Source organism: Lygodium microphyllum, chromosome 25 (genome assembly GCF_053477565.2).
Source record: "Lygodium microphyllum isolate KBCC chromosome 25, Lygodium_microphyllum_v1.1.10, whole genome shotgun sequence".
Lineage (NCBI taxonomy): Eukaryota > Viridiplantae > Streptophyta > Polypodiopsida > Schizaeales > Lygodiaceae > Lygodium > Lygodium microphyllum.
In genome coordinates, this window is record NC_141159.1 from 96,624,550 (window position 1) to 96,639,032 (window position 14,483).

General features: G+C 41.2%; 1 protein-coding gene across 1 annotated transcript in view; it reads left to right on the forward strand.

Moving 5' to 3' along the window:
* Positions 1-6,326: 6,326 nt before the first annotated feature.
* Positions 6,327-14,483, forward strand: part of NAGK (N-acetyl-l-glutamate kinase) — a 48,979-nt gene continuing 40,822 nt past the window's right edge. Inside the window, exon 1 of the mRNA XM_087666865.1 lies at positions 6,327-7,460. Coding sequence (XP_087522991.1) covers positions 6,429-7,448 — 1,020 coding nt within the window. The 5' untranslated portion in view covers positions 6,327-6,428 and the 3' untranslated portion in view covers positions 7,449-7,460. The remainder of the gene's footprint in view (positions 7,461-14,483) is intronic.

Sequence of the window (14,483 nt, forward strand, 5' to 3'; positions counted from 1 at the left end):
CTGCTTTCGCATACTCAAGCAAAACGTGCACTACGCAAGAATACTAAATCATATCTCATTTGGGTGAATGAATTGCACGCAAAAGAAACTCATATACACCCTAGGCATAAGGAATTTCTTGCATATTTTAAGGATTGTTTTGCAGAAGACCTACCACCAGGTTTACCTCCATCACGTCCAGAAGACCATAAGATTGACCTAATACCTGGCACACAACCACCTTGCAAAGCCCCATATAGGCACAATCAAATAGAGCAAAAAGAAATCCAGACTCAAGTAGAAGAATTACTAAATAGAGGTTTAATTCGACCTAGCAGTTCCCCATTCGGTGCACCTGTGCTCTTAGTCAAGAAAAAAAATAATACTTATCGGATGTGTATTGACTACCGAGCATTAAATAAGATCACTGTAAAGAATAGGTATCCTATACCTAGAGTTGATGACCTTATGGACAAACTGCAAGGATCTTCTATATTTAGTAAAATTGACCTTAAATCTGGATATCATCAGGTGAGGCTAGATAGATCCGACATATTTAAGACTGCATTCAGGACACAGTTTGGCCATTACGAATTTTTAGTTATGCCATTCGGATTAACTAATGCACCTGCTACTTTCAGTAGAATGATGAATCGTATTTTTCTAAAATATCAATATTGTGTGATTGTTTTCTTTGATGATATTTTAGTATTCAGTCAAAGTGAAAAAGAGCATTATGAGCATTTATCATTAGTTTTTCAATTACTGAAAGAAAATCAATTGTTTGCAAATCCTGACAAGAGTGAATTCTTTAAGACAGAAATAGAATATCTAGGTCATATTGTATCAAAAGAAGGAATAAAAGTTGATCCTAAGAAAATTGACGCAATATTGCATTGGCCTATTCCTAAAAATGTACATGAATTACGTTCATTCCTTGGTCTTGCTAGTTTCTATAGGAAGTTTGTACGTAATTTCTCATTACTTGCTTTACCACTGACCAAACTTCTTAAGAAAGGCATTGTTTATCAATGGACTGAAAACCAGCAGAAATCCTTTGATTTACTTAAACGTGCATTGACCAATGCCCCTGTCCTACAATTGCCTGACTTTAATAGACCATTCTTTCTAGTTGTGACCGATGCTAGCGGATCAGGAATAGGAGCCGTGTTAATGCAAGATAACCATCCAATAGCATATTCTAGTTCTAAGCTGAAACCCTCTGAGCTCAAATATTCCACTTATGACAAGGAACTCTTAGCAGTTGTCCAAGCATTGAAACAATGGAAGCATTATTTAATGGGTTCAGAATTCATGATAAAGACCGATCAGCAAAGCATTAGACATCTACTTAGCCAACCCCAAATTTCTGACCGCCATATCAAATGGGCTTCATTCATTCAAAGTTTCCATCCTATCATTCAATACCAACCTGGAAAAGAAAATGTAGTTGCCGATGCATTAAGTAGAAGACCTGCAATTCATAACATTTCTATCATATCTTTTGATTCTTTGATTGCTATGAAAGACACATATCACCAGGATATTACTTTTCATTCTGATTGGCAAAAATTAGTTCAAAATAATTTCATTCCTGTTGATTCATTGTCATATAATGATGGATTCATGTTCTTTGAAAAGAGACTGTGTGTTACTATTCCATTCCGATCTTTTATCTTGAATGAAATTCATTGTCCCCCATATCAAGGTCATAGAGGTATCATTTCTACATTACGCATGTTAACTGAAGATTTTTATTGGCCGCATATGGATGCAGATGTGTCTAATTTTGTTTCTGAATGTCTGATTTGTCAAAGAATAAAGAGACATCATGGTAAACAGTATGGACTATTAATGCCTTTATCTATTCCATCTAAACCTTGGGAACATATATCTATGGATTTCATTACTGGCTTACCAAATACTAAATCTAACCATGACATGATTTGGACAATTGTAGATAGATTTAGTAAGCAAGCATATTTCATTGCATGTAAGAAAACTTTAACAGCATCACAAGCAGCACAGTTATATTTGAAAACTATTTTTACTAACCATGGATTGCCGAAAGTGATTATTTCAGATAGAGATTCTAGATTTTGTAATAATTTCTGGATTACACTGTTTGCAAATCTAGGCACAAAGATTGATTTCTCATCTGCATTTCATCCAGAAACAAATGGACAAACAGAAGCCACAAATAGCACTATTTTAGATCTTTTACGTGCATACACTATCTCTAAACCTCAGACATGGGATACTCATTTACATTTATTACAATTTGCATATAATAATACATCTCATACATCTACAAAGAAAGCACCTTTTGAAGTTATTTATGGATATAGATTATCTACACCTGTTGCATCTTTGTCTAATAGAATACAAAGTGCCGATGAAATTGCTGTTATGCATAACACTATTTTTGATGAAGTAAAGGATATGATTGCTAAAGCCCAACAATCATATACCAAACAAGCCAACAAGAAAAGACAAGCCATGAATTTCAAAATTGATGATTATGTTTGGCTTAGAATAGAAAAGCGTAGACTGCAAAGTGTAGATAGACATCCAGTTGTCAAATTAGCCCCTAGATTCTACGGACCATTTAGAATCATTCATAAGATTAATGACAATGCATTCAAGCTAGAACTGCCATCACATTGGAAAATTCATAATACCTTTCATATTAGTTTATTGAGACCATTTAGAGGACAATTACCTATCCACCCTGTCTATGAAAACCCACCTTTACTAGAGGAAGAGACTGAAATACTTGAACCAGAAGCCATCATAGACACTGACTACATGACCACTAGAACTGGCCGAAGGTACTCTAGATATCTTGTGAAATTTAAGAACCATCCTGTAGAAGAAGCACAATGGATGCACGCTAGAGACTTAAATGCTTTCCCCACTCTGTTAGCTCCACATTGAGCTAATAGCAATTGAGGTCAATTGCTATCCCACCCCGGGGGTATGATGCCAGGAGGCATATTCCACGGTGGATTCCGTGAAGTTTTACGGTGGATTCCGTAAACTTAGATGATCGGGGCTCATACGCAAAGAGGATTCTTTGTGCGAGAAGTTGATGGGGACGCCTGTCCTTTTCGGGCGTTTCATTAATTTAGTGTGTACATGGGTGATTCCATAGCGGGTGATTCCGCAAAATGCATATTAAATTAATAAACGTTTATGAGTTTAGAGTGCGCACTCGTAATAAATTAAGGTTAGGATTTATTTCTAACCAGCTGATTTATTTATGTAGCTGAAGACTGCTAGGTATTCACTTTTGTCGGTTTAATTGTGTTATTTTACTAACGATTGTGAATGCTTCAGTTGATGTGTAGAGATAGCAGGAGTGGCGGAGGAAAGCATTGGAGTCTAGCGGATTTCCGACCTTTGGATATATTTTGATAGGCGCCACGCCTATATTTTGATTATGTCTATAGAGACATCGACTATTTATTATTATTTTGTATGCGCTTATGCGCCTGGATATGTTATTTTTATTTGGACATTGAGATTGGGCGTGCCAGACTCTTTGGGCACCGTCCATTAGCTTTATTTTCCTATTTTTGGTAGAAAGCAAACTCAAAAGCTAAAAGCTTGTATATTTTTGTAATTGGGCTATTTTTGAGCAAAAAGATTGAAAAATATATATTAAATACATGCTTTGTGAAGCGCTCACACAAGGCATGGGGGAGATTCAACCCAATTTGTCTCTTGTCTCATGTCGTGCTTGCTTTCACATTGATTTTTGTGCTAAAAAGTAGAGTGCTTTGTTCTTGGGGACCTTTGGGAATTCACTACGTGAGCTACCTGCGTCCGATCTGCGCACCACTCTCTCTCCGCACGCTCCCAATATCACTCACCTCTTCCCTCCGCTTGTGCCCGCACTTTTAACTTCTACCTCCGTCTCCATTGGCACCTTGCTCGCCTCCTCCGGTGTTGCCTGTTAGCATGAGAGAGAGAGAGAGAGAGAGAGAGAGAGAGAGAGAGAGAGAGAGAGAGAGAGAGAGAGAGAGAGAGAGAGTGTGTGTGTGTGTGTGTGTGTGTGTGTGTGCGCGCGCGCGCGCGTGTGCGTGTGTGTGTTGCATTGGCCATTGGCTTTCGCTCCACCTCTGCCTCTGCCTGTGTCTCCACCTCCACCCATCCCTTTGCCTCTCCCCACGCTGCCAACCACACACACACACACACACACACACACACACCCTAGCACTATTTTGCCTCCACTCTACCACCACCACTGGCCTCCTCCTCCCTTGGCTTATCTCATTGGTGTTGAAGATGTCCCTCAACATAGAGGTCATCTCTCCATGAGAGAGAGAGAGAGAGAGAGAGAGAGAGAGAGAGAGAGGGAGAGAGGAAAAAGGAGAGAGAGTCTGCCATTTAAGAGAAAAACCAAGAAAGAAGATGGAGGTTGTTGAGGGTTGTGGTGCGAGAGAGAGGAACTAAGAGAGGGTTTGGGGGGACTGAGCGTTTGCTATGTAGCCGCCCTCCTAAAATTTTTGGTACTAAGTGTAATAGAGAAGAGAAGATTAGACATATTAGCGTATGCCAAGAAGACACGGATTAGTTTAAGGCATTAAACTAATGGATCTTTAACGAGAGAGAGAGAGAGTGTGTGTAAGTACTCGCACTACACATCTTTAATTGAAAAATTACTCGCATTTACTTTACCCCTCATGCAATGCTTGTTAGATATGCTTAATGTCTCACCTTTATAGGGTGCCACCAATGATCCATGGTGCTCAAAGTTGTAAGGCCCCCATTATGAGGAGGAGCTATATGTGAGTCTAAATATTGATTAAGTCTTGACTTATATGTCAGATGAGGTCTATGTGATCAGATGACAAAAGGGTGATTGTTGCGGGTCTAATCTTTGGGTTAGATGGAGTAGTTAAGCTAGTAGCAACTCGAGGCACATTGCATCGAGTTGCACGGTAAGGGAGTTATCAGGGGCTCCTAGTTGGGCTCCCTTGGTAGGGGTCTGAGGGCAACGTCCCGATCCCGACAATAAAGGGAACAAGGAATATTCTCTGGCCGACTACTGGAGGCTCATATGGTAGGTCGGTTAGGCCGACCTAACCACCTTCACAGGCTATAAAAGCTAAACCCATTCTCAGCCATCAATTATCTATCTTTCACCCAGTCAGAGTTGTTCTAGCTAGCCTTAAGCTCTTCACCTATCTTTTGTCTAGATCGCCATCTAAGCTTCACAGTGGAAGCACACGGGTGGACAAAGTTATCTTTGTATTCGTTGTTTGGAGTTAAAGAAAATTTTATTCTTCTCTTATACGTTGTGTACTTTCTATCTCTTTCTCAGATTCTGTTTGCTGCGTCGTATAATTTGTACAATGCTTACATGCACCATTTTACATTTTGATTTTTGTCTACCTTGGTTTTAAGATATTTAATGAATTTAAGAATGGAAAGTCATAAAACAAACAAAATTTTCAAATGTGTCAAATACCAATTTGAGTTGTTTTGGACGTGTGAATGCAAACACACTCTAAGAATAACATTGTTCACATCATCATCAAATTGCTTCCAAACATAAATCTATCCTTTGGCTTCATAGAACTAAATATCATTTGAAATAATAGTATTGAACTATTGTTTCTATGTTGAAATGAGTGTTTACCTATATGAGAGAGAGAGAGAGAGAGAGAGAGAGAGAGAGAGAGAGAGAGAGAGAGAGAGAGCTCAACAAAATCTTAGAGATGTGAATGATTTGTTATTATAGTATGTAAATATTAAACATTATAGGTTAAGATATGCTAAAGGACATATCAAAGTTGTAGATGTATCTAAGGATGTGACATTAAATGATGCATTGCTTTAAGGTTTTATTAAAATAAATCTATAACAAGTATGATTTTGGTGACTCACATAGAACCTAAGTTCAATATCTAAGAAAATTTGTCATGCATTAAAGTAGCTTTAGCAAAAATATCATTATACACAGAGTGCATTGTTTGTTCCCTACGAAGCATGCTAACAGTACGATTGCTTCCCTTTGCTTACAAAAATGCATAGCCTTGCAAGATTGACAATGACACTAACTGTGTTGGCCAGCCAACTAGTTTTGATAATCGTGAAATCGACATGATTTCTATATTTGTGAAATTGAATTGAGGAATAAGCGGTATTCTTTGTTGGGTAAAGTATCACTAGGTGGTATGGCCGGCATTGGCATCATTGCGAAGCTTGTTCGCTTCACATTTTGGTGAAATTTGACTAAGGGATAGTTGGTATTTTTTGTTGGGTGCAATACCATGTGGAGTTAATGGCATAGGACTAAAGTACGGCAAAAACTTACGTGACGTGCGACATCATCGTGTGAATCTGACTTGGGAGCGCGACACTTCGACACTGAGAGAGAGAGTCACAGAAAGAGCAGGACGAGAACGAGAAACAAAGAAGAGGGAGGAGGGGGAGGCACCATGTTGGTGAAGCACTGCGCCTCTGCCCCCAATGCCGCTGCCGCAGAAAACTCTTCCCTGGCCTGCACCTCATCGCTGTCCTTCTCTTCCTCTAGGCGCAAACAGGTCTCTTTCGAGAGGCGCTATCATGCTGGCCGCTGCGTGTGCGCCGCTCCAGATGCCTCCGGCCGCTTCTCCTCCCGTGACCGAGTCGATGTCCTCTCTGAGGCCCTCCCTTTCATCCAGCGCTTCCAGAACAAGACTGTCGTTGTCAAGTACGGCGGCGCCGCCATGAAGGATGAAACTCTTAAAGATGGCGTTATTAAAGACCTCGTCTTGCTGTCCTGCGTCGGTCTTCGGCCCGTGTTCGTCCATGGAGGCGGCCCTGAGATCAACCAGTGGCTTAATCGGCTGGGCATTGAGCCCAAGTTTGAGGGCGGCCTGCGAGTGACAGATGAGGCCACCATGGAGGTGGTGGAAATGGTTCTTGTTGGTAAGGTTAATAAGTCCTTGGTCTCTCTTATCAATAGAACTGGTGGGATTGCTGTCGGATTGTGTGGCAAAGATGGAAGGATGATTACTGCTAGGCCCACAGGGGGATCTCTTGGTTTTGTTGGTGAGGTAGCATCCATTGATACAGGCATTCTTGATGGCATCTTGGAATCTGGCGCAATCCCAGTGATTGCATCAGTGGCAGCTGATCACAATGGTCAGGCTTACAACATCAATGCAGACACCGCTGCAGGTGAGATTGCTGCATCACTTAGTGCTGAAAAGCTCATTCTACTCACTGATGTGCCAGGCATCCTATTGGATATGAAAGATCCACAGTCTCTCGTCAAGGAAATAGATATCAAAGGAATGCGAAAGCTGATTGCTGATGGGAAGGTGTCTGGTGGTATGATTCCAAAAGTTGAATGCTGCATTCGCTCACTGGCACAAGGTGTAAGAACAGCGAGCATAATCGATGGTCATCTCCCACACTCTTTACTTCTGGAAATACTCACAGATGAAGGAGCTGGAACCATGATTGTTGGATAATAAATGCTTAAGGTTTGAAAACATTTCTTTGTCTTTTTCTAGAAATGTAGTAAAAGTTCTGCCATATTTTCCATCTTTGCCCCATCTCAACTTTGGGATATAAGCATTGTTTAGATCTGTTATTTGTGCTAAAAAGCTGCTTTCAATCAAATTCAATTCCGCAATGTGTTTGTTGAGCTGTTCTACATCACTTTGTGTGGTCATAGGCTTGTTGTCTAGGGTTCTAGCAATGAACATCACTGCTTCTTTGAAGGTGATCTGATTTTTTCTTTCTTTTTCCATCCTTCTTTTATTATTTATTCCTGTGGCTACATTTGTTAGATGAATGCGGAGCAAATGAAGCAAAGTAATGAAGCTGTTGTATACATAGAGAACTTAACAAAAGAACAAGAACACATGGATTCAAAAATAAACATGGGAGATGGAATCCATACAGGAAAGCATGAGTGTGTACAGAGGCATGGGCTGTGCGCAACCATCGTGCTTCCAATCTCCCTCTTTCCAACATAATGCAGTGTACATGTTGTTAAGCTAAAAAAGATGCATTACACATTAAATCTTATTTAGCTCACTAAAACAGCCCCAATACTGAAATTTTGCCAAAGTTTTTGTGTTCCGTAGGCAAACACCCAATCTTTGGGAAGATCGACATCTATAAATAGGAGGCTGTGTGGCCATTCAGTTCATCCCTTTTGTGCAGGACCACATCATCAAGTTCCATGCTGCGTTTTGCAGCCTCTTGCTGATGGCATCAGTTACTGCCTGCTTGTTGTCTCTATTGCTTGCGTTTACTGCAATAGCAGGTTGCCTTGCATCAAAACATCATCTTTTAGCTGTTGCCCAGCTCAAGTTAGTTGCTGGTGATTAGTTGCCATCATCCTTTGGCAGCTACATTGCTGCATTTACCAGTTCCAGCCTGAGAGACTACTGCCCTTCCATTTCTAGCATGATCCCAACTCCAACCCTTGGGATTTGTATTTGATAAAGATCACTCTTTGACTACTCCCACAGCTCTGTATTTGAGCATCTTGTACACTCTTTCTTTCATTTACAGCATTCATTCATTCAATTCTCTTTCTTCTCTATTTGTGCTTTTGCATTTTTGCGCTTTTGTTTGAGTTATTGTGTTTTAGTCAAGTTTCTACATTTTGCATTTTCTACACAAAAGCCTAGTATATCTTTGCATGGTACTTGAGCTGGTGCTCTTCTAAAGAGTATCATGTGGTTATCGTGGAGGCTTGGTTTGTGCAAGATGCTAGCAAAATGGGAATGACACACTAATCTAACTAAGCTACGGAGGATAATAACGAAACATTGTCAAAATAAAATGGACATGAGACTTAATTGAGAAATGAAATGTATTAAATCTGTCAGAAGTGGTGCAGGAATGGAAGCATAGACAAGTGCTGAAATAAATTGTTGAGCACAAGATAGAAGAGAAAGAGAACAAAAGAACAAAAGAACACTACAAAGGAAGAGAACTTAGAGATGTGCTCGGGAAATGGAATCCATATACTAAACATGAGAATGCTGCATACAACAGTGAGCCATTGGCTGCGTGGGCACTGGTTCTGGCTCTTCTCTCCAATAGAAAGACAACATGAAGAATGATGATGATTGAATGAGAGGAGGAGGAGCCATTGAATAGATAGGCCCAAAATATGCCAAATATGGCAGTTGGCCAGCCAGCATTTAATGCTGGTCGGCCAGCAATAAATGCCTAAATAATCACTAAAATGACCACTATAAAATGTCTAAATTACTCAATAATATCAAGCATAGCTAGACTCACACGTGAGCTGACTAGATTGCTAACACCCTCCCTCAGATCATGGGTGATTTGATACAGTATAATGATACAATGATAATTATGTATAACAAAGAACCACCAGAGTAGAACCATGGATACCTAAGTAGTTGGTGATCAAGGCACCACCAAGGTGCCTTGGAGAGAACCTGAGGTCAATGTCAATCTTACGAGCCCTTGAAAATAGAGAAGAGTCATAACAGCTCTTCGTGTCTGTCAACAATGTCTCGTAGTAGCATACAAGACTATCCTATAAAAAATGCCTTTGAACATATGTGACCATGGATTCCCCGTCTTTGGCCAAGACTGCCAAAGTGTCTCCTCATGTGAGCTCAAGACTAGGAGCCAAGCCTACTTTCTGTCAAATAAATAGTCCATCACGAACCTAGATGTCAGTCCCAACTCTAGGATTTGAACCTGCCAGGACTTCGGTCGGTGCATCACAAATGTCCCTCTTTGGAATTTGTATACCTGTATAGATGAGGTGCAGCTGCCCTATCTCACCAGCCTCTCACTTTCCTCTTTGGTATCAAAGAGTTGTGAGGGATGACTGCATCACCTGGACTAGAAAGCAGCAGAGGAAGGGGCAGTCAAAACCTTCTCATAGTCTGAAGAATTGGATCCCTTCCGTGCCATGGACTTGTCAGAGTGAAACAATGCGGAAGTGAATGACCAAGACAAAGGGTGAATAGAGAGCGAGAGAGAGAGAGAGAGAGAGAGAGAGAGAGAGAGAGAGAGAGAGAGAGAGAGAGAGAGATTGAAACACAGAAAATCTGCAATGAAGAATGGTGTATAGGAATGCAGAAATATACAGGAGTGTAGAGAGAATATTTGCGTATGCCTCCACCTCGAAGGTTTCAATCTCTATCAGCCTCGAAAGTAGTCTCCACGGTCTGCAGCTTGAAATCTGTGAAAACCAATTGACCAAGACTGCTGGAACCAAGGCCTATAAATAGGTTGGGAAAAACATGAAAAAACATGCGGGTCGGCTGCCTACCACGTGTCACCTACGCTTGTCCAACCTACCATGTGTCGTCTGTCTTGTTGCTTGCGCTCTTACCACGTGGACTGCCTGCTGAAAACTGCACCTGCCTGTCCAGAGAATGTCACTCTCTAACACTCTTTGAGATCCTAGACACGACAGAAGGCTAAGGGATTTGGAGTGCTGTCGAATTAAAGCTTGGGGAAGTGCCTTGGTAAACAAGTTTGCAAGATTGTCCTCTGTCTTGCAATAGACTAGGAAAATGGTCTCATCTAGAAGCTTCTCCCGAATGAAATGGTATTGGATCGCAATATGTTTTGTCCAAGCATGAAACATAGGATTCCTGGCCAAGGTAATGTAACTCTCATTGTTACACTATAGAACAACAGGACCTGTCTGCAGGCAGCCAAGCTCCTCTAGAAGCCTGTGAAGCCACATTGTCGCACATGTAGTAGAAGACCCAGCCTGATACTCCGCCTCATTCAAAGAGAGGACAACCGTAGGTTGCTTCTTGCTGCTCTAGGAAACAGCACCGGTACCCAAGATAAAACAATAACTTGTCGTGGACCTCCGATGATCGAGGCTGCTCAACATAGATCTCCTCCTTTAACTCTCCATTTAAGAAGGTAGACTTTATATCCAGCTAATAGACCGGCCATCTCCTATGGCTAGCCAAGGCAAGAACTATGCGAATAGTGGCTATCTGAGTTGTAGGGGCAAAAGTATCATGGAAGTCAATGCCTGGGCACTGAGCAAAACCTTTAGCAACAAGGCAGGCCTTGTGCGTGTCCAATGTGCCATCACTGCAGTACTATTGGGATGTAAAGGTTGTTGGGATGTAAAGGTCCTTTATTCACCTCCATGTATCGTACACGTGTATTATTATGTTGTACATGTGAATGCACCCTTTATGTGCCCTAAGTATAAATACATTTTATTCTTTGTGTACCAACACATTGTTGGTACACCTAAATTAGATCGTACTCTCTCTGTGTCACTCACTCACCTGCACACTTCTACTGTAGCGCACTCTCAACAATTGGTATCGGAGCACAGATTGCGCATGCTTCCCGAGATCGGTAGATAGGTTGTAGCTCAACAAGTCAGGTGTGACTTGACAGGAGCAGAGATAGGCGCAGGCATACTAGACGAATTGTCGACGGGCCAGAGGCAGATTGGATGACGACTAGCAGGCAGGCGAAAGCTACGACTGGTTGACGACCAATGGCAGGTCCAGCAGGGCGATAGGAGACGCAGGCCATTGCTCGTGATTGGGCAGCGGGGGACCAGCGAGGAGGCACACGCAGCAGGCAGGTAGGTGAGGTGATGCGAGTTGCATGGGCCGACAATACGTGTAGGCAACGGGCCATTAGACGCGACGGGACAGTGGGTCAACCGTTTTCCTCCCCCCCCCCCTAAACCAACCACCAAAACCCCATTGTTTTAAATCAGAAATTCTTTCAATCTCTCTTATCTCCTTGCTCTGACGGGGGTTCACGCGTGGAAGCACAGTTTTCAAATCTGTGCAAATCAGCTTCGGGAAATTTGGGGCTTTTCCCAGATTTGAAGCTGTTTATGCTTGATAGTGACATTTGTGTTAGAAATTGCAGACATTGTGCATGTTGACCTCAATTAAATTGGGAATTTTGCCAAACTTGTTGGAATTTTACTCATCCGAGTAAAATTTCTTGACATTGGACCCGGAACAATTGGGGCCTTTCATGTATTGATGAAATTTTGCTTAGCTTGGTCAGATTGGCTGACATTTACGCACTATTGGACCTGGAAATTACAGATTTTGTGCAGATTTTGGTAAATTTCTGCAGTATTTGCCTGTGTGGTGGCTGGTTTATGTAAAAACAGTAGAGGTTTATTGCAGGTTGTTCAAGAACAACAGTGTATTTCTTGGTTCAGCTTGTGTTCTTGTAGTTCAGTCCGTTTACACTTGTGTTTGTGATAAAAATGGCTGCAACTCCTTCTAGTTCTGACATTAAGAGTTTAATAAAAATCAAACAGTTTGATGAAAATCAAACAGTTTGATGGTCAGGGTTTTGACTTTTGGAAAGACCGTATGCAGGGCATATTGTTCTTAAAGGATTGTGAGGATGCTTTGTAGGAAGATAAACCCGCACAAATGTCTTATGTAGATTGGGCCAGAGTTAACAAAAAGGTTGTGGCATATATTAAGATGGGTGCCACTAATGACATTTTGACAGACATTAAGGGCTTAGATACTGGTCATGCAATATGGGAGAAGTTGAAAACTACCTATGAGATCACCACACTTGTTAATCAGGTGCATTTAATGCGCATGTTGGTGAATATGCGATTGGATGAGTCCAAGCCTGCAGCTGAGCACTTGAGTGCATTTACTGGTATTTTAAATTAGCTCAAGGATGCTAATTTGGATTTTGATGATAAGTTGAGGGTGATCTTTCTGATCATGACACTACTTGATTCTTGGGAGACCTTGGTAGTTTCTCTTAGTAATAATCCCAATCTCTTATATGATGGTGTGAGGGGTCAATCTGGAATGAAGAATTAGACGTAAGTCTAGTGGAGAAGGCAACAACTCAACTTACAATGTTAAAGGTAGGGTTGAAAAGAAACATGCAAATGCTGGATAGAGAAGCAGAAGCAAGAGCAAAGGAAAGGAAAAGAGTGATATTACTTGCTATTAGTGTGGTTGGAAGGCCACAAGAAGCCTGATTGCAGGTACTACAAGAAGGAACAAGAGAGAAAGAAGAATGCAGGAAACACAAAGAAGAAAGAGGATAAGACAGATGTATCTGAGGCAGCCAAAGGCAAGGAAAAGGCCAATGTGGCCTCCAGTGTAGTCATAGAGGAGCTCTCGGATGCAAAGGCTGATGTACTATGATGCCTTTGTATGTCACATGCAAGATATGCAGATTACCAAGGCTTATATGATTGATGCACTTTTATCAGTTGATGGTATCACTCAGACATGGATTGTAGACTTTGGTGCCTCTTTCCATGTAACTCCTTGCTTGGAGTGTTTTGCTATGTTCAATGTAGGCAGTTATGGAAAAGTATATCTTGGTAATAACCATGCTTGCATCATTGATGGGATAGTCACTGGACACTTGTCTTTGGATAATGGGCAAGAGCGTGTGTTGAAAGATATGAGATATATGCTTGGCATCAAGAAGAGTTTACTATTTGTTGGACAACTTGACTTGCATGATTACACTACATTGTTTGGTAGTGGTTTGTGGAAATTGAAAAAGTGTTCTATGCTGATTGCAAAAGGAACCAAGAAGGGCACTTTGCATTGTCTGCATTGTAAAGCTTTGAATGGCAAGTTTCTTGCAGTTGCTGAAATTGGCTGTCATTTGGAGTTGTGGCACAAGAGATTAGGCCATATGAGCCAAAAAGGACTTGATGTTCTTACCTCTTTGAAGAGGGTTGATGGAAAAGGCTCTAAACTTGAATTTTGTAATGACTGTCAATTTGGAAAGTAAATGAAAAATTTCTTTTACTCTGGTGTCTCTCGTAAGTCCAATGTCTTGGACTTAGTGCATTCTGATGTATGTAGTATGCCCGTGAAATTTTTGGGTGGTGCTGCATATTTTGTCTCTTTTATTGATGATTGTTCCAGGAAGATTTGGGCTTATCTGTTGATAAAGAAAAGTGAAGTGTTTGCTGTTTTTAAAACTTTTCATGCATTTGTGACCACTCAGACAGGTAGAAAGCTGAAATGCTTGAGAACTGATTGCATGGAATCAAGAGGGAGCTTACAGCTCCTTACTGCCCTTCTTCAAATGGGGTGGCTGGAAGATACAATAGGACTTTATGTGAGAGTGCAGTGCATGCTGTCCACTGCTAATCTCCCTTATGAATTTTGGGGAGAGGCACTTAAAACTACAGTTCACATTTGCAATCGCTCTCCAAATAGGTCTTTAAATACTGGCATCCCTGAGGAGATTTGGTTTGATGCTTTTGTGCATGCTGAGGAGTAAACTTGACCCGAAATCCGCCAAAGGCATTTTCATGGGCTATGGTGATGAGGGTGAATTGGGCTATAGAGTGTGGTTACCATAGTCCAAGAAAATTGTTCGTAGCTGTAATGTTGTGTTTAATGAGGTAAAGTTGCTGAAAAGTACTTTAGCCTCTGATGAAGATATGAAAAAGGTCAAATTTCGGAATTTGCAGCCACCCATTACTTCAAATGATGAGCGTCATGATGCTGTACCGCAGGTTGAAATTGATGAGCAGCCGGTTATTT